Source organism: Rhinolophus hipposideros, assembly GCF_964194185.1.
Source record: "Rhinolophus hipposideros genome assembly, chromosome: 26".
NCBI classification, from domain to species: domain Eukaryota; kingdom Metazoa; phylum Chordata; class Mammalia; order Chiroptera; family Rhinolophidae; genus Rhinolophus; species Rhinolophus hipposideros.
The window spans coordinates 16,479,641-16,501,208 of NC_138072.1; the positions used below are offsets into that span (position 1 = coordinate 16,479,641).

Sequence of the window (21,568 nt, forward strand, 5' to 3'; positions counted from 1 at the left end):
GCCTATCCTCAGGGGGAAAACGTGTGGGGACATTTGATGTGGAAAGCACTGTGGAGGGGGTAAAATGCTGGTAATTAGTGGACTCTAATGACAGGTGTAGAGTTGCCACATGTCATGTAAGAGCAGGACTGTCTAGCACCAGGGGTTGTCCCACTTCAAATGGCCACAGAGCCCCCCTTGGGAAACACTGGGCTAGCGTATTGGATGGGTCATCTGTATGATGACCCATCATGCAGATAAGAATGATGACAGGAAAAGGGGTAGAGGAAGACAGAGCAAGACGAAGGGAAGCAGATGGGGGAAATGAGGGGAGCAGCTGGTAGGATGGATAGCATGGGTTTCAGTGGAGCTAGAAGGTTGAAAGGAAACTATTGCCACCCCCCATTGTAGGCCCAAGGTATGATCCTCTTCGGGAGGGTTTCCTTTTGGGGAAAAGACCAGAAGGACAGGTTTGGGAGGGCTCGGCATTTCTCTGGGTTCAGAACACATAAGGAAATAAGTAGCTGCCTGCCACCAATTTACTTCTTGAGAAGTATAGCATGAAGCCATTAATATTTTTTAGCACAGATTTCTGCAAACGTAGAAGAAGGCTAATATCTGGATGAGGTGAACTTCAGGAGCAGATAAGGGGGAAAAAAGAGACTACTGTCCCAAACTGTATTTGGCATGTTTTCGCATGGAAGACCAATTGCTCGACCAGATCTGAGTTTGTGACCAACTCATCTAGTAGGAACCTAGTTAAAATGGGAGAAAAGTCCCCCTGGGTTCCTGTCCTTGGGGTGAGAATAAATGAGTTGCAGATGATTCCCTTAGCAGAGAGCAAACAGGCACTGACCACAAAAAACCACCACTCTTTATTTGACAACACTTAATTCAAGAGCAGTTTCTGAATTTGTGAGGGAAATAATACCCGACTAGGTAGGTGCAAGACAGTCAATGGAGGACAAAGGGGAAGAGTTAGAGGTGCTAGCCAGAAGGGAGACGAGGAGCGCAGTCACCCAGACTCCTGCACGCAGATGCTGTAAGATGGGGAGTGTGTGTGTGTGTGTGTGTGTGTGTGTGTGTGCGCGCGCGCACGCACGCGCGCAGGGGGGCTATTCCTCTGCAGGAGAGGAGAGGGCTGTTCTCCTTTCCCAGCCTTGCCTCCACTCCCCAGAAGCTGGGGCTGGGGTGGTTATGCTCTCCTTGACCACTAAGGAGTTGGCCCTTGGACTTGAGCTCAAGAGGAATTCATGTGAGAAGCGTACATGTGAATACAAGAGGAATACACGGTGGAGTGGGGCTGGCTGTGTCTCAGAGCAGATGGGCGTTTGGGGTTTTAAAAATAACCTCCCACCCCTGACACAAAAACGTAACAGTTGCCATCTCCTGGAGGTCAGAAAGCACTAGAGACTATTTCTTATAAAAGTATTTTTTAATAAATTGATGTATTTCAATGTTAACATGATAGCCCAATGCTATTATCAAGGTAGCAAAAGTGAAGATTCCTGGTATTTTTTATATAAACACTATGAATGACAGTACATTTGCATTCAACTTCACAAGAAATTGTCTTCAGGTTCATGAAGGTTCTTTAACAGCTGTAACACCTTTCCAACAGTGAAGATGTATGTGCATTGACTGAGTAGACAACGGAAGTCTAAGAATGGAGTGCACTCTAAAACCACACCGGAGAGAAGGGGATACAGTGGCGGTATGGCCAGCTTGCTGAACAAAACCCAAGGCTTTGAAACTTAGTCACTGAAAGAAAACCCAGCATGTATCAAAATTACAGAGTAGCTTACAGAAACGGAGCCATAGGAAGACACACAGATTAGAGCCCTGAAGCGGTGACCGTGTTTCTACCCGTTTTGTGATGGAAAGAAGTGATGGACGGAGTCCTGCAGCGCTCTGTAGTGTCAGCTCTCCGCACACACGGAATGCCCTCAGCTGGCTGGGACCAGAGTTCCCTGCGCTGCACAAATGCTGGTGAAGGTAACTTGCGCGCCTGCCATGGGTCAGAGCTGGATTTCAGGTATCCAGTGGACGCTCTCTTTACGACCACATCACTGCCTTCTACAAGTCACAGGCCACGCTTTCCAAAATTGATACCCCTTTCTTAGGGGTAAAAACACCCAAAAACCAAGAGCTTTAAAACAAACAGTAGAAACCAGCCGCTTCTGCCCCTCTAACATTACTATTTTACTGTCCAACCACCCCGTGAGAAATATGCTTCACTGGGTTACAACTGCAAAGAGAATATGACTCCATCACATGTATCTTAATGACCGGATTTTTGATATAGGATTTTTCTTAACAGAGATCAGGTTGGAAGCAAGATTCGATGCCTCCAAGGGCAAGGAACAGCAGGTTAAAGGCTGGTTAATTACATCCATTCTCAATTTTGAACTGTAGAGAAGGAATTGACTTAAATGAGATTTTCTAATTTCTTTATTTCCCAACCTCAATCTCACATCCAGAATTTTATCTGATTGTTAGTATGGTAACCGGCCTTAGGCCATGATTTATTCGTACTAGGACCCTTTACACTCTTTTTAAAGCCCAAATGCTGCGGATCAAAGTAAATACAACAAAATAATAAAATCGTTTGTGTGCTGAGGTGCTGGATTCTGGATAAGCACAGATGGCATGTTCCCGGCTTTGCACCAAGGAGTGTCTAATGAATGGCCACTCCTTTTTGTGTGTCAGTAGCCCACATTTAAGTCATGTACACTTCAATGCATTAGAAAAAAACTGTCATCTACCACATTATTAAAACAAAACAAAACAAAAATCCCAAGCAAATGGCATCAAACACTTTTCACTAACCTGGGTTTTGGTGATAAGATTCTTTGACAGAACAAATTCACTGCTAAAATGTTAGTGTTTTATCCTAAATGTCATCTTTGAGACCTGAACCAAGTCAACTTTTCATAAAGATCACATGTTCCTTTCTTCTTTCCGTCACACCTCTTCAAACAAGTGCTCTGTTCCCCTCAAAAAACTGAGCATAATTTGTAAAGGCTTTCCTCTCCAGAAACAGAACAGTCAGAAGTATAAATCAGGTTAAGTGGCTTCATTTTCCTCAAGTCAATGCTTATAACACAAGGTTTATTTTCCCTATGAAAAGGGTGTGCTTAATTTGATAAATTGAATCAAAATCAGCTTATGGAAAAGTTAAAAATGTAGTTTACTAAAAGATATGTATCTTTACAAAGAGAATAGTAAACAATGCAATCTAGAAGTTTAAATAAAAGTAGATGACTTTAAAATTAACAATATGTATAAAGCTGAAGTCACTGCCTTGGATAACTTATACACTGCATCCAGTATTTCACGTAGGACATTCATTCTTAAGGCAGAAAAATTGAATTTGACATGTAATGACTTGGCTCTTACATCCAGGGGTCAAATTGGGAGTACACTTGACCAAACAGATTCCTTGCTAACGAGGACTTACTTATCTGTGGTGACAATTTTGTCCTTCGAGTATGTTATGTAAGAGGCATACATTTGAGGTAACAGAAAAGGAAGAATTCTAAGACACACAAACGTGATTTTTAAACAAGAGGTTGATGAGACCAGGCTTTCTATTATGAGATGAAAATACTCTCATAACAAAGTCACAAAGTCAACATACTCTTTCTGATATGGTACATGAAAGGTCTGAAATATCAAAGAATTACCTTTTTGGAGTGTATCACTTGAGACTAGTTTTCAAGGTCTAGTATAAAAGGTAGCCTGGATAGTTAAAAGCAGTTGAATGTCAACGCATACTGCTACTCACAAGGCTACCATTTAGGATATTTCTACCCCATCAATAAAATCCTGTGCAGGGAGGAAGTCAATAAGTATTAAAATAAAAATGAAGCCCCCCAACACATGTGCAAAAACCACTCGTCAGTTAACTAGCAAGAATATAAGAAAAACATCTTAATTACAGCCAGACGGACACAATAATGTACCACCTGTCTAGGTGGATGGACCACTGGAATGAAAGCCACAGTCCGATGGAGATCTCAGGAGACGTGCTCCCTGGAGTGGGAGGAGTGGAGTGCTGAGAGGAGCTGGGCCCAGAGTCGGGCCACCTGTCCCGCACACCAAGGTCCCGAGCCCTCAGGGCTGTGTGTGCTCCTTCACCTCTCTGCATCCTGGTGACAAAACCCTAACAAAACAAACACAAACCTACACGACAATTCTTAAGCAGGTGACGGTGACTCTAATTGCGTGAGTACCTTTTTGTGTGCCTAGGATTTATGCCATAGCTCTGGCAATTGTCAGAAGTGTACAAAGATTACCTGCCTGATTTTTAAAGACGTGAAGATTTTCTTCTTTCACGGTGGCAGGAGTCCATGCAAGATTTGTAAACAGCGATACAAAATACTGTAAACATAACTTAACAGAGTTTGTATAAAACAGAAGAAGTAAATCCAAATTTACAAGTGGGTAAAAAAACCAGAGGGCAGCTTCATACAAGGTTCTCCCTCCGGTGCCAAGTGATTTGATTACAAATCGAATCCTGAGCTGAAAAAACGGGGGTTTGGGGGAGAGCCATCTTTGCATATGAAATATCCAAAGGACGCTTACTGTTTTACTTTTCTCTGTGATATTCAGCTGCCAGAGACAGTTCTGACTGTGTGACTTTGGAGACATCTATAGCTTAGTGTGGCGCCCCGGCCTGGAGCCTGCTGCAGTGCTGGCCATGGCGGTGGACGCCACAGCGTCCTCGGCTTCCTCCAGTTCGTCCTGGAGCTCTTGGCTGACGCTGGACTGCAAGGCTGCGGGAGTGAGCCACTCCTTTGGGAGGCAACTCTGCAGAAAGGGGATACAGGAGCTGAAGTAGGCCAGTCGATTGATCCAGCGAGGAATCTCCTTCCCACAAAGAATCTAGAAGAGAAAGAATGCTGTGTTAGGTGGGAGGCTGAGGTGACCCGGTCCACTGCCAAGGAGCCGTGGAGGGCGCTGGGAGGGAGGCGGCTGTGCAGAAAAGCCACCGCACATTAGCCTTTGGTGATGCCGTGGCTAACAGGCAGCATCCTAACTTGGGAGCCTGGGTCCCCTACTGTCAGCTCCACGCCCTCCTTTCTGAAGAACCTGTCAAGCTGCTTACTTTTCCATCTGTAAAACTGAACCAATTCCATTTGGCGTCTTTCTTTCTTTGATCCTTGCAACTGCTCTGAGACACATGTAGAAGTACTCTGAACAACACAGAAGACGACTTGTTAACAGGAGATATTAGAGGCAGAGAAGCGCCGGGCAGTTGGAGCAGTCAATCTTGGATAGTTTCCGATCTGTGAAGTCTCCTTTTTCAGATTCTTTCTACTTCCCTCCATTCTCTATCACTCCCTTTTTCCTGGTCAGCATTTTACCCCTTCACTTTTGTCCTCGACCCACTTTTTCCAAGGAGCTCAGACTGGCCCAGAAAGAAGTGTCTCCCAGGGGAAGACCTGGCCCTGTGACTCAGGTGAGAACAAGGCACGGAAGCCTGGCTGAGCTTCAGAGTGAAGCCTCCAGCAGGGAGAGCAGTGGTGGAAATGGGGGCCAACAGGGGCCCCTCCAGCCCATGGTGTGCTGTCGCTCCGCCCACTTCCTGTCCCTATCTCGTCCTTAGGCCTCCCCAGCCCCTTCCCCCACTTCCATAGAAAGAGCTGGGTCTTCGTAACACCAACTTTACTCTTTATTGGCCTCTTTCCCTTCTGCAGACAACACTGGGTTTAACTGACTCTACGCCCCACTGTCTCTGGCATTTTTGCCTCTGGTTATATCAGAGACTATGATGACGGGATCCAGAAGTACCATCGTCTACCTTAGTTGATGACTTGGGAAAGTGATTTCAAAGTATCTTAAGTCCCCAAATTAGCTAATATGTAAATAAGCTGACACCTGTAATTACGCAATGTAATTACAGTACCTTCAAGATACAGCCTTAGGCCTTAATGGTTACTGACCTTATATGATCCCATTCCCATCTGTCTACTCTAAAAAACACAAACAAATATTACATTATATTTTATACTCAAGGCACATTTAGGGGTATCTGCACAGCTGAAGGTTAACCCCAGAAGTAGGGACTAGGAATATGTAGGTTAAAGGAACAGACACTGCTGACTCCTCAGCAGGCATTGCCTTCATTCTGCTTCCCAAGTCCTGCTTTTATTCAGGGAGCCACTCTCTTCCGTACATCCACGTGCTTCACGGGAAGCTGACTTCCTGCCAATCCCTGAGGGTGCAACTTGATTAGCCTAAAACAGTTTTTGTAACTTACAAGCCACCTGTTTTTGCAGATAAAAGTTTACTGGAACACAGCCTGGCCTACTCGTTTATTTACTGCCTGTGGTTCTTGGGCTACAATGGTAGAGGCAGAGTCTAGTCCATGAATGACCCACAGGCTACAATATTTACTATGTGGCCCTTTCAAAAAAGTGTGCTGATCCTCGGTGAAGTCAGGATCTTTTAAACATCGAGTCAAGATCCATTAGTAGGTCCTTCAGCATTTAAGTTGAATTTTAGAAATGAAATAGACTGTAGATAGTAGCGTAATTTTGGTTATGTGTACATGTGAGCATATATTGGGTCATTATGTAAAATGCGTTTCTTACTGTGGGTAGTGGTGAAAAAAAATATTTGGTTTATGTAGCAAAATTGTGTTTGCATTTAAACTTCAACCCAGTAATCCTTTTTTTTTAAATTGGGGACTATCGGGGAACAGTGTGTTTGTTTCTCCAGGGCCCATCAGCTCCAAGTAGTTGTCCTTCAACCTAGTTGTGCAGGGCACAGCTCAGCTCCAAGTCCTGTAGCCATTTTCAATCTCTAGTCGCATGGGGCACAGCCCACCATCCTGTGTGGGAATTCAACCAGCAACCTTGTTGTTGAGAGCTCATGCTCTAACCCACTGCGCCATCTGCCCCGCCCCCCAGTAATCCCTCTTGTAGAAGTCTATCCCACAGACACACTGGCAAAAATATAAAAAGGGGCATGCACAGGCTTATTCATTCATTACAACACTTTATATGACAGCAAAAGACTAGAAGTAACCCAAATGTCACTAACAGGAAACTGTTTAAATGAATTTTGGTACATCCACAGGAAGACTTCTCAGTTCTGAAAAGAAATGAGTATCTCTATACACTGCTCCAGAGTGAACGCCAGGATACAATGTTAAGTGAAAAAAGCAAAGTGAAGAAAAGTGCATATAAGATGCTTCCAAAATGTAATGGTGGACAGGCACAGAATAAGTTACAGATATTTCCATTCCAAAAGGAACATGGAAGAAAGGAATCACTAATTCCAAGCAAATGTGAAATCTGACCAGGCAGCCTCCTTTAGGTTTCAAGGCCTGGGATTAATCCTGTGGCCCTCAGTTCTGCCCTCTGTGGCCCTGCAGCTATTCTTTTCCTACCTGCAGAATTCTGGGAATCCAAGACCTGCTTTCATTTTGTTCTGTCCCTTTCAGTTTAAACTGGCACTGTTTCTGCTAATATAACATCCTCAAAAATGCTGAGAGTCTCCCATGCATGCCATGGGATTCACTCTTTGAGACAAGAGCTTCCTCCACAGATCTTTACTGGACGGTCCAGCTCTATTCCTGGTTTCTGCTGAGATGGCTGAGAGGATCCATGAATCACATGTTAATCTCTTCAGCAGCCCCAAAAGGCTACCCAGTCACACCCTTGGCCTTCTCTCCACAGTATGCTCTTCTAATAGTAGAACCCCTAACTTTAGCATCTTTTGCAATCTGGATAGGCTGAGAAATTCCAAAATCATCAAGTGCCGATTCCTTTTTCACTTAACAGTTCTTCCCTCAATTTATCTTTCTTCTGGTTTTCTGCTCATAGTTCTGCTTCCCACATAACAACAGAATAAAAATCAGTTAAGCTTTCTGTCACTATGTAACAAAGATTCCCTTTCCTCCAGTTTTCAATCCCACGTTCCTCATTTCCTTCTGAGCTCTCACCAGCAGCACCTTTAATCTCTATTTCTGCTACTAAATAGTCTGTTCAAGATGATGTAGGCTTTTTCAATCAAACTCTTCAACATTGCTCCAGCCTTTATCTGTCACCCAATTCCAAAGCCACTTCTACATTTTTAGGTATTGTTACAGCGGCACCCCATGTCCAGGTACCCACATCTACACTGGCTCCCTATGGCTGCTTGACAAATGAGCAGAAACTAAGTGGCTTAAGACAACGCAGTTTTCTCTCTTACAGTTCTAGAGGCCAAGGATAGAAGGGTAGAGGGGCGTGGACATTGAGAAGCTAGATGTCTATGAATACATTTGGTTCATTTTAGATTTGACCTTGGAACTGCAGAAAGATTTTATATAACACAAAATTAAACAGAGAAGCAACCTCGCCCAACCAAAAAGAAAAAGAAAGAAAGAAAAAAAGGGATAAGTGAAACAAAGGACCCTAACTATGTATTGAGTTGGTGGCATAACCACACAGAAAGAAATTACTCCAATAAGTAAATTATTCCTCACTGGAGTGATTTCTACCATCAGCAATATTACTGGAAACATGGAAGGCTTTTTGCAGTTCTTGTCTTTAGAGTATTATTCAATAGAGGTAACAGTCGTGTTTTGTTGGAGTTTAAGAAAAACCTTATAGCCTAAATTTGAAGTAGAAATATCACTATGAACCTATAAAAGAGTTCTAGCTCTGTCTACAGGAAAAAACAAATCTAGAAACTCACCAGTTCAGCAGCAATGAGTGACCCTAAGCTCAGATCAAGGCTTCTAAGAACAGTTGACCCTTCAACAACGTGCCTCTGAATGGCAGTGCTGCTGACGCATGGGTACATGGGACGTCTGCACCCGAACCCCACGTTGTTCGAGTGTCTACTGTATTTATTATCAGAAGGAAACAGTTCCGAGGCAGGAAACACAGAGAAGAGCCTGGAATAGTTTGTCATACCCAAAACCAAAAAGGCTTTCAAAAATTATTAGGGGAATATCAAGACTCAGGAGTCAGCCTGAAAAGCCCCCCCACTGGTCAAAGATGGGACAGGAACAGTAACTGCACTGAACTAAAACAAGTGTTTTAAATCTGGGAGGAGGGCAAATCTATAATGACACTAAAAACAAAAAGAAAAAAAGGTTACCTTTGAAGAATGCCAGGGAACTGTTGGGGATTCCCAAGACTACCTCCGGGTGAGATAATTTGCTGAGGACTCACAGGTCTTATCATATAGTTGTATTCACAGCTATGATTTCTTACAGTGAAAGGATACAGAACAAAACTAGCAAGGGAAAAGGCATAGCCCCAAAGAAACCAGGAACCAGCTTTCAAGGGTCCTCTCCCAGTGGAGTCACACAGGATACACTTAATTACCCCAGTAAGAAGCTGTGACCACACATGTGAAATGTCTCCTGGGGAAGCTCCTGAGAGATCCAGCAGCCAAGGTTGTTATTTGGGCCTGGTTCCACAGGCAGCCTCTCCTTAGTATGTACCGAAATTCTGGATTCCAAGAACCAAAGCAGGTGTTTAGCATAAATCACACTGTTTGTACAAACCGGGCAGGTGCAGGGAGCCACTCTTACCGACTTTGGGAATGGTGGGAACCCTCCTGAAATCCAGACTCCCAAATGCCAGCCATGGGCCAACCTTGCAAGCAGGCCTTTCTGAGGACGGCAGTCTGAGGTCTGCTGTGTTAACCTTTTTCGGCACGGCCAGGAACCAATTCATTTTTTGAAGACTATTAAGCAACGGGAAAGAATCAAGCATCTACCTTGCCTTTCCTATGTGGACTACACCTCAGGGTAACAAGGCATATGGGCTTTATTTAGATCCTGATTCAAACAAACTTAAAAAATTATGACAAGAGGGAAATTTCAACGTTGTATATTTGGATAATATTAAGGAATGAATGTTAATTTTTTTGGTTGGTAATATACTGTGGTTATGTTAAAAAGAATCCTTATCTTTAGAGCTACAAAGTAAAATATTTACAATTGAAATAATACTTGGGATTTGTTTCAAAGTAATCTAGGGATGAGAGCAGTATTTTCAAGTGGATGCTTATGGATGAAACAAGATTAGCCAGGAAGTGATATACAGCCTCATTATCGCTCTATTTTTAAATGTCTTGAATTTTCCACTTAAAATATTGACTTATAAAAGGCATTTAGACCAGTGGCATTTCGTCATGGTAATGCTATTCCTCTTGCTAGTAACTGGTTTAGAGATGGGCATTTGACCCAGTTCTGGCCATAAACATGGCCTGCTTTTGAAAAGGGCAGGAGGTTCCAGAAAAATGTCTCACTGTTTGTTCCTAAGGGAACTAAACGGAGAGACAGAGTTTTCTTCTTCCTTTGGATGTTGTTCCATCTGGATATGGTGCCTAAAATTGCTGCAGCTACCTGCAGACCATAAAAGGAGGTACCCTGAGGGCAGAGCCAGCATCCTAAGGATGGCAGCTCAGGGACACGAGAAGACCTTAGGCCGCCAATGACGTGCACTGTTGAGACAGGGACCATACTGATGGGCTGGCCTCCTTCTGGACTTCCTGTTTTGTGAGAGAACATGCTTCCTCATTGTTTAAGCCAGTCTGAGTCAGACTTGAATAAATCGAACCTGAGAGTAGGGGCTGGCAAACTATCGGTAAAGGGCCAAATGGTAAATATTTTAGGCTTTGTGGGCATCTGGTCTCTGTTTCAACTACTGAACCCTGCTGCTGTGGCCTGAAAGCAGTCAAGATGACAGGTAAACACATGAGCCTGGCTGTGTTCCCATCCAACTTTATGGATACTAAAACTTGAATTTTATATAATTTGTACACTACTCGTCACTATATATACTTTTGATTTTTTTTAACCATTTAAGAATGTAAAAACCATCACAGCTTGCAGGCTGTGCAAACACAGGGGGCAGGCTGATGCTGGCGTGCAGACTGTAGTGGTTTGCTAGTCCCAGCTGTACAGAAAGCATCTGGTAACTGATGTTAAATGATGATGTTAAACTGGTAACTATGACGCTAAATGATGGTAATTCTTCAAATTTTTGGAACAATGCTGAACAGAGGACATATATCAACCATTAATTATAATTAGCTATGATCTGGTCTATCTGCAACTGGAAGGATTACATCTCCAAACTACGCGCTCAAAGACGTAGATGCACATTACACTTAATGCTTTCAGTGTCTACCATTCAATTTGTTTGCCTTGATTATATGGGGTTTACTAAAATAGCTCCTGACATCCTTCGCTATCCCGAGTGCTCGTCGAAGCTCTGTCACTGACAAACTGGTTAAGTGACTTAAGCACCGAGTCTCAGTTGAACAATTCAGCACTGATATGGGGAGAGCATGATAACTGTGACCTCTAAAGATGGCCCCAGGGACATCCACAACTGCTCTGTGGGCTCCAAGTGTAACATGGCCTCAGGGTTACACCAGGGTTGACTTGCTCAAGAAAGCTATTCACTTATTTGGGAGAGAGAGTAGTCAGAGCCAGAGAAAGTCATGATAAAGCACAACAAGCACTGGACCAGGGAGTCAGGGTCTAATCTGAGTTATCCACAACAATCTCTGAGAAGTCACTTCTCGAATCAGGGCCCGTTTCCTGTCTGTAAAATGAGGAGACTGGACTAGATGCTGTCTAATGTCTCTGCCAGTTTTAACATTCTATGGATCTCTGGTTGCATTCCCTACAGATGTAACGCCTAGGTCTAGAAAAGCTCTGAACCACCTTCCCTTGCTCCTGAAAATCAGCCAGGACACTCCTACAGTATCAACACTCCCATAAGACTGGTGGTGCTTTTCCGACTTTCATATTCACATGAAGCACTGGGGACCATGTTAAAACGAAGATTCTGGTTGAGGAAATCTGTGGTGGGGCAGAGACAATGCATCTCAATCTCCAACGTGAGGCTGATGCTGCTGGTCCCCAGAACACACGCTGGGAAGCTATAGTCCTGTTTGAAAGCTGTACTATGGAAGCCATAAGGACAGTGAAAAGGGCCAGGGAGGAAAGCATCCTGCAGAGGCCACGCAAACAGCAGCTCACTGTCTCCTTTCCACCTTCATAATTTCTGCGGCACTGGTGTAGCCACCACAGCCAGCTGCTACGAGTCAGAAAGCTGGACAGCTGGTTCAAGCACTATTCAATTCTCTAGACCGTATGTGATCATCTTTTGTTTTCTTCCTTTCGTTTTCTTTTTGGAAGGCCCCGTCATTTTGTCTTCTGCTTAGGATTCAAGAATCAGGAAGGCAAATAAATGACTGTGTGATAAGTTGGCAGAATAAGATTTCAAGACAGGAGAAGTGAATTTCTTATTAATAAGTAAGAGTCAGGGACAAAACCTGAAGTTGGCAACTAAAATTTAGGAAAGATATCTTAGTGGTTAGGAAGCAGAAGTCTCTTAGGCATTCATTTCTTTAACGTAAAAGTTTCATGGTGTAAGTGATTTAGAATAAGAAGAGACAATTATCTGTAATCATCCTCTACCCACTGCAACGTCATGAATATAAATACAAATATAATTACAAGTTAAAGTTGCGCTGACCCCAAAATCACTGACATTAGAAAGGTCATTCAGGCAAGAGAAACAAATATAGTAACACCAGATTTTATAAAACATGAAGAATCAGGAAAAAAAATGAATCGATTAAATATAGAGGGAAAGCAAGTATACTAGGAACTGTTACTTATTTGAATAACTTCTAGTTAGGATAAATTTTAATTTACCTCTGATAAAGCTGAAGAAAAGTGATTGCAGTTTTTGTGCATCAAATGGTAGGCATTGCCTTTGTATTCTTTTCCCAGTTCTTCTACAATTTTTTCTATATCATCTTCTAAGAAATCAGTGCTCCCTAAAACAACAGCTTCTCTTAAAGAACAAAAAGAAAAAAAACAAAAGAAAGAAAAAAACATAGCCGTGTGAGTTTTAGGTATTTATAAAAAGCGTGTTTAAAAGTTTGCTTATTTCCAGGAATATCATGATTGATGTAACAAAGCAGGGTTAACGTAGTAAGACTAAAGGTAAATGAGATCTAAAAAAATTTCAATTATTTCAGTTTCTATTTTCTGCAATAAACTCTTAAGTACAATACTTCTGAATAATACAAATGCAAAATAAGTAATTTTCTTTATAAAACAATGTCATTATATTAAAAAGGTAATATCAGAGTTATTTTTACAACTGTTGAATAAGTACTTCTACTATTAGAGAACCAGATCCAAACTGCAAATAATTCCTGCTTAATTACACCTGCCATCATATGGCTGGCTATATTCTCTTGTAGAAATAATCTTTTAAGTTATCTGCCATTGTGCTGCAGTGAGATGAATGTCAAATGACTAAATTTTTTAAAAAGCATTTTAAGTCCCCCCCCAGTCTTCCTCCCCCAACTACTACCCTGTAAATGCAATAAACACTATTCAGTAGAAGGTAGAATTTTTGTCCGATACAGGTTAAGGTGTCCTAGAAAGTGGAAAATACTTAGGAAACCCTTTCTCTAGTAGTCTTGCCAAAAGGGAGACCTAAGGAACGGATCAGGGTGGTCCTTCTAGCGCTCTTGCAGGCACTTGTTCCTATTCGGTGACAGGCTAAGAGAACCATGAACACAGTCATGATAAACATGTGTGGCCCTATCTGACTCTCAGTGTTAGAACCTCATTTCACTGCTTTACTTTCACTTGGCAAGTTAACTATTATAGGCCCAGAAGTTTCTTGACAGCTTCTTGAAACTACGGTTCTAAAGATCACTTTCAATTCAAGCCTTAATTAAGGAATGGAAATCTGATTGTTAGCATTCATATTTTCGGTGCTGTTTACTGCTCATAAGGCTCCAAGTACACTTGTGTCCGTACATTTTAGGTTTATTAGCACACGTAATACATGCACCTCAACATCAGTTTCCTGGCTAATTAACCGTTTAATTATTTGGAATTAATAAACAAGTGTTCCTTTCATTGGGAAAATAAAGAAATTTTTAAGTGTTAGGTAGGTCACAATAAAGCTTTCCTCCAGCTCCCCCAAATAGGAGGTTAAGGAAAAGCAATCATTAGATATGAATGTTTTCTAAAGCAGAACCTGAGTTATACCAAAGTGAAACATTTTTAAAGTACACAGAATAACTTATAGGGGTCCCTCTATAAAACCAAAAGACTAGGATATTTCAAGCACTTTATTTGGCCTCTTCTCAGCCTCATGCAACCACTGATTTTAAAATAAAATGTCAGCAACTAAAACCATGTTAAAGAAACATTTTAACTTCCTAGATTTTAATTTACCGAATGAATTCTCTTTGCCTGAAAACAAGCTTTGGCACCTAAAACAGTGTAATAAAAATTATCCTCCCTACTTACTTAAATTTAAATGTTTCTCCTAGTTCAGAAGCATTTCCTGGGGAAATTTCAAATATTCCAGAAAAGGGATAAGGATGGCCACCATAAGCAAATTCTGAAAAGAGAAAACTCATGATTTTTAGTATTTATCACACAAAATTTAACCAGAATGCTGAATTAGCTTTAATGAATGATGAGGATAATAATGATACTAAATATTTTTCAATTAATGCTTTCACAAACTTCTCACTTAGCTGTTACTCGTAGAGAACAGTTGACACAAAAGACCTGAAACTCTAATCATGAAAGACACTCAAAGGTAATGCTGACTTCGTTTTTCTTGGCAAGACAGTGACTAACACTCAAAGATGAATACAGCCTCTCTGCCTACCTATCATGTCAAACTAAGTAGGTGGTCAGTTTAGCCGTTTGCCACTTTCTAAATTAAAGTGATCAAATTTCAAACTCGTACTTTACTGGAAAAACTGTCTAATAACAATCAGTTTCCATGGTACCTGGCTGAAGAGTCTTGGTTTACATTTGAATAAGAGTGAAACATTAGCAAACCTGAAAAGGTGAATTCAATTCCTCTCATTCAAGAAAAAATAAAGTGCCAAATGAATACATACACCCACTCACACACACTCTCCACAGCAAATCTTTTAGCTAAAAGGGAACTACTTGTACTATAATGAATGTGTATCCAGGCTCATGAGAACAAAAATGGAGAATGGTTTCAAATCCAGAAGGAACTAAAATTTCTGGCTACAATTCTGATATGAGATACTTAAATATTTAAGTGGCAAATCATAGTGGGTTTATTTAAAGAATTCCAAACAAATGTTTAAATGAATCTCATCGCTTAAAACTCATTAAATATAATCTTAAAAGGTCTTAGAACAAAGTATGGGAAAGAACAAAGCAGATACCAAGTTTACTTTTGATTCAGATTTTTCAGAAAAAAGCAATGATATAGATAACAAATAAAATGTTTAATGTTCAATTCTGAAACACACAATTTTTTAATAATAAAATTTTATAAACTATTGTAGATAATCAGGTTGAAAATAGAAAGATTGTATTTGGATTTTTAACTTTCTGAATTACAGTAAGGAAAGTCATAGAGACATTTAGTCTTCTATTCAAGATGCAATCATTCACTTTCAGGAATATATTCCCGCTAGCTTTGCTAAGCTTATGTGGCTATATTGTGAACCATGTTTCTAATTATTCCTAAGTCATTTTATGAAGGGGAGTAACGATTAGGCAGATATGAGAGCAATGGGCTAGTATATAAGATCATTTGGGTTTAAGTCTTCATTCTGTTCATTACTAGCAGTACGACTTTCAGCATTTTTGAGCTTCAGTTTTTTCATTGAAAAATAGAGAAAAAGGGCCCGCCCGGTGGCGCAGGCGGTTAGAGCTCCATGCTCCTAACTCCGAAGGCTGCCGGTTCGATTCCCACATGGGCCAGTGGGCTCTCAACACAAAAAAAAAAGAAAAAGAAAAATGGAGAAAATGCCACATGCCCTTATTTACCTCACAGCAGCATGGGACATGGTTCAGAACTTGATGGCACTTTAAAAACTGTAACACACCATACAAATTCAGTTAAAAACACACTACTTTGGCAAAAGCCAACTCAAACAAGGAAGCAAAGCCCCAGACCACAGACCCACTGCAGCAAATGCTCTTAACTCCTGAAACTTTCAGCAGGAGCCGAGTGGCTTTTTGGGGATTATTTGGTAGATGCAGCCTTTCAAGTAAAATTAAAGAGCAGATCTTTACAGCCAACATTTAATATGCTATTAACGTGCAATATAAAAAAGGGACAGTAAACACAACATACTGACACACTTAGTAAACGAGCCTTTTCGTTGTATGTAGTAGAGAAAGCTGGTGTGTAGTCTTCAGGGAACTGAGTGAACGGCAGTACCACATTCTAAGAGGTCACAAGACTGCCTAGCTGAAGTGAATAAAAGCGTTTCTGCTACAGGGTGAGTTTATGATTCAAACTAATGTATTATTACAACCCTGGTGAGACCAGCGTGTGCTCTGTTTGATGCAGAACGTTATGCTTACGACCTGATCAGAAGTAAGTTATCTTGCACCAAAGGGTGGGAACAGAACAAAGGAAAAGGCTGCTGAAAACAGAGCTGCTGGGTTTGAGTGGCTCCTGTCATGTTTATCATAATAAAAGGTAATAAAGAATAAAACGGGCTGAGTTAGTACAAAGGCCATCATTCTTGAGCAAAAAGCTAGATATAATCAAGGGCAGGATTTGCTCAGTGATATTTTAAAACTTCAAAACTATACACTCGTATGTCTACAAAAATGAATTACTGAAATTCCCTCAGGAAATTGGCATTTCAAGTTTGACACTCTCTAGAACCAGCCCTTTTCCAACCAAAATGATTGTTTTTTTATCATACTATTTTTCAAAGTGCAAGGTTTCTTAGGAACTCCAATATATATTACAGCAAAACTGTCATGGTATAACAATCTAAAAAAGGGAAATATTTTTAAAGACATAGTATTTAGAATAAAAGATACTAAATGAATGTACATTCATGTGCTTTGGTATTTTCTCCCCTAATACATTTTATTCTGGGCATTTTTCCAAATATGGTATAAACAAATATGGGGAGATGTTCTTCTATTTTCTGCAATAACACAGGGAAGCAGTTAAAAAAAAACAAAAACAAAAAGGAAGAGCTGTAGTTATTTTTCAACTCCTTTAAAGGAAAACAAATCTTCAGAAAGTATGTTTAAACTGTGAGTACACGTACCTCTGCCATACACTTCAATTCCCGAATGAAAGACTCCAATTCCAATGGATGACGTGTACTCGTTCATCCAGTACTAAGAAAAAAAGGAAAGATTTAGAATATCTGTTCATTCACAACTCAACTCCACATTACAGGAAGCTCCCACATCGGCCTTTCTAATCCCACTTCTTGGTATATTTCCTTACACCTCTAAAGTTCCCATGATAAGGACCCATTTGGTGCCGTCTGTGTGCTTTTGCTTGTGCCATGTCCCATGTGGAATGTCTTCCTGGGTCAAAATGAATGTCTCAGTTTGCGTACAAACTCATTATCTAAGGCCTAGAGCATAAGCCACGAAATCTAAACCTGGTCACGTTGGGGAAAAAATGGATATAAAAACTCTCCTGTTAGTGACTTTAAAAAAAAATCACATAACATCTGCTTTCATATTTAGTTTTCTTCTATCTTAAGCTTTCCCTTTCATTCTCTGGTGAGCTCCCTGAAGACAGAGATATTCTTTTTCAAAAATGCTTTTTAAAAAGACATATACTCGTATATCACATATATGGCATATGTGTCCTGATTGAGCTCAAAGTTTGATAATGTTAATACAGGAATAAATAGTATGAGGCACAAAGGTTAGAACACCCTTCTTACCATTGGCATGAAGAAAAACTTCCCAGAAAAGGTAATATGTGAACTGGGATTTTAAAGAACAAATGAGATTCCCCAGACAGACAATTTTGGGGGTGATGTGGGGTGGAGGGGAAAGGAAATACCAGAAAGAGGCGAGAAGATGTACATAGCTAGCGTAATATGAAATGATGGGGGACGACTGGTGAAAGGGGTTAAAAGGGTAGACTGGAGAGGCATACCTAGAAGATAGGAAATGAGTTAAAACTTAAACACTTGGATAACACTTAACAGTGTTACAAACCTATCAGATTTCTCCCAGGTTAGAGAACAGATAATGTGTCTTTAATTTTTCTAGGTTTATTTAAATTTTAACCTTGGCTACAGACCCATAGCCAGTTTCTCCCAGACCTGGGAAAATGCACATTCTCATACATTACTAGGAAAGCATAAATGGATAAAGTCGATTTTTTTCCCTTAAAATATATCTAGAAGAAAAATTAAGCAATAATAAAAAAGAAATATTTGAAAAAGAACAAGGGACTTTCTCATCTACGTATCAAAATATTTATTAAAACAGTATGGTACTACTTACTGCATGAACAGATCCATACATATATATAAAAACATAAAAGAATCTGGTGTATGATAAAAGCGGTGTTTACAATCAATGATAAGGAATAAATTATTAAAAATGTGTTGACAAAATTGATTATGCATACTTTTCATGTATTTAAAAATTCTAGTGTCCAAAAATAATCATATAGAAAATAAATTTAAAAAATTTTAGATGAGAAATAAACTAAGCAAAACGAAATCCAGAATTTATAGAGCAGTACAACATATTCAGCGTAAGCATTTACGTTTACTGTGTAAAACCACATCAACAAGGTCAGAAGACAAACAACAAACACAGAGGGAGAAAACACTTATAACATATAACAAAGATTAGTATGAAAATCCAAGTGTCCCTCTATCTTATTCTATTTGGCTACTGACTTGGGGGAGCCTCAATTTGGATGGCAAGTTAGGAAAGTGAGGGATATCTTGTTATCTGATTTTGGATGGAGAGTAGTGAGGGTACATATAGCAAGTGATTCCTCAAAACATTTATTCAAATCTGTTTAATTCCAGAGTTTGGGTGACAAAAGTTCAGACAGCATGGGGCACTGTATCTGAAAGCGCCATTAAAAAAATAATAATAATAACCCCCATGACAATTGAGAAGAAATTAGTGGCCAACAAACATGGACTCACAATCTCATTAGTAAACAGAACAATAAGCTACCATTCTTTTTTTATCCATCAGATTGGCAAAATACAAAAAATGTTGCTAATACTTGGTATTGGTAAGGATGCGAGGAGGACACTGCAGAAGAGTGAATCAATGGCAGTCAATTAATTAATAGATTCTACCTCTTGGAATCTATTCTACAGAACTACTTGAGCATATGTAAAAGCATATTCCAGGATATTAACTGCTGTTGTCTATAATACTGACAAACTGGAAACAATCTAAGTATCAGTAGAGGAATGGGTAAATAAATTATGGTAACTTTGCATTATGAACTAAAAAGAATGTGGTAACTCAATACATATTGACATAAAAGAGTATCTAAGATATACAAAGTAAAAACACCACGTAGTAATATATCACCTATAGCATGATTACACTTTCATGAAATAAATATGACCTGTGTATATGTTTACATGCTAAACAAAACCACCATCAACTACAACATAAAAAAGTTTGAGGCATATAGAATAAACTGTTATCAGTTTGGGGGAGGAGAATAAAGGGATACTTTCTCAATTTTATGAAGAATGTGTATTACTATTTTTATAACTAGAAAAATGTTATCTTAAAGTAAAATATTATACTCTCTTAGCTTAACAGCTTGGAATTTATTTTGAATCTTTATATTATCATAAGAGAACAGGCTGCCTGTACACAGACATCGGAAGCAGCACTGTAACTATCAGCAAAACACTGGTGACGACCTAAATGTACTGGTACCTACAGGGTACTGGCTGAATAAACTCTGAAATGTTCACAGAATATCTGGAATATGGCAGAGCTATAAAAAGAAGAGGGATGCTCTCAAGGAAATGATAGGGAGTAATTTCCAGGACATATTTGCTAGGGGAACAAAAGCAGAACAAAGGAGACATGGCAGAATGACAGAGAAGCTGGTCTGAGGTAGCTTCCATTGGTCGACTTCAGCAAAATATGACTATCAAAAAGAATAATGGACTATAACTTATCAAATAAAAAGAATCTGAGTCCACATTAATACAAAAAAAAAAAAAAGCAAGAAAGGAGAAAGGAAAAATAAAGTTGGGAAAGCTCTTCTTTACGGAAGCCAGCTAACAAATACAGATGTAAAGGCAGAATTTGGTGAATACCGTTTTGCAGCCCCCAGCTGAAACTGGCAAGGATCATGGATGCTAAAATCACTGGGCTGTTGAGGAACAATGGTCATAGTCTCAAATACCAACCTTACATTTTCCTAAATTGTAAGGAAAAAAGATACCTCTGCAACGAAAAAATATGAGGATCCTATTATCCAAGTGATTAAACTGAGTATTGTCCTCCTGATATGATGAAATAGAAAGCTACAACATTTCCCGTTAACTTTTCTTGTCAAATATGTTAAATAGAATGTAACCGTAAGGACAAGTCATGTAAGTCTGGATTGTGGGATATTCTGTTGGAAAAGTAGCCTGGTCTTTAAAAAAACAATGACATGAAAGTAAAAAAAAAAGGGGGGGGGCGGCTCTTCTTTAAAGATTAGAAAGACAAGACAAATGTAATGAAGGAAACTTGACTAGATCTTAGATTTTAAAAAAAAAGGCACTGGGACATCTGGGGGAGCTATCATCAGGCACGATACATTCGGTGATAGGGTGCCAAGTGAAAATTTCTTGGGTGTGGTAATAGTGTGGTTAGAGAATGTAATCTTAGGAAACACAAGGTGAAGGATTTAGAGATGAAAAGCTGTAATGTTTCTGACTTACTTTCTGTGCGAGTGTGAGTGTGTGGTATAGGTGGTTTTTACTGGTGAACCTAGCTGAAGAGTATACAGATTGTACTCTTTTTAATTTTTTTAAAGAGGTTAATTTATTGAAAGCAAAGGGTTGGAGCTCCCGTGCAGGAGAGGGTCCCAAATGGGGATGCCCCCAGATTGTACTCTTTACCACTTTTTTTTTTTTTTTTTTTTTTTTAAGGTTTAAACATTTTCAAAGCAAAGAGTTTTGGGGAACTAAAGAGAACGCTCGAGTCCTTGCCTCCTTACAACGGAAAGGATGCCTTTTCAAGTTTCTTCCTATCTTCTTCCTTTCTCCCCTCTTTCAACAGAAAGTAGAAAATACCACAAGGTGATCACACTGGTCTGCATAAAAATTCTGGTCTTTTTCCAGCCAGTAGTTTCTTTGGCAGCCAACTTTTAGGATTTAAATTGCTTTTTCCATTTGAGAAATTCCATTGTTTATATTGTTTGCAGCCAATAATTTGATCTATATATTGCCAATTTCCTTAACAACGGCAGCAACAGGCTTTTGCTCTGGAGCTAAGGGCTACTTTAAAGTGACCTTTTCCTCTTTTTAAAAGTGAGCTTCTCTTTCAAATATAGAATATTTACCAAAAAGAGATATATACATAATGGTTTGTCTATAACATCTACAATAAAACACTGCAATGTTTTACACTCTTAGTAAACCGAACATTTTTTTTCATTTAATGTCTAGTATCACCTAATTTTAACAATTTATCTTTTACTTGAGCAGTAAATAATAGTCTTCCCAAAGTGCTTTTATAATAAATTTCTATAATGGTAATCTAAATGTTTTATTAAGAAATAGAAAGGTTTTCATGGGGAAAAAAGATCATACCCAACCAGTG

At 39.8% G+C, this 21,568-nt stretch overlaps 1 protein-coding gene across 2 annotated transcripts in view; it reads right to left on the reverse strand.

The window, feature by feature from the left end:
• Positions 1-1,401: 1,401 nt before the first annotated feature.
• Positions 1,402-21,568, reverse strand: part of DESI2 (desumoylating isopeptidase 2) — a 41,326-nt gene continuing 21,159 nt past the window's right edge. Inside the window, exons 2-5 of one of the 2 annotated variants that reach the window (XM_081039449.1) lie at positions 17,056-17,128; positions 14,288-14,381; positions 12,665-12,806; positions 1,402-4,866 (exon numbers count right to left, since the gene is read on the reverse strand). In XM_081039449.1, the coding sequence (XP_080895575.1) occupies positions 4,633-4,866; positions 12,665-12,806; positions 14,288-14,381; positions 17,056-17,128 (543 nt within the window). In that variant the 3' untranslated portion in view covers positions 1,402-4,632. The remainder of the gene's footprint in view (positions 4,867-12,664; positions 12,807-14,287; positions 14,382-17,055; positions 17,129-21,568) is intronic. The other variant, XM_081039450.1, reaches the window with a different exon arrangement.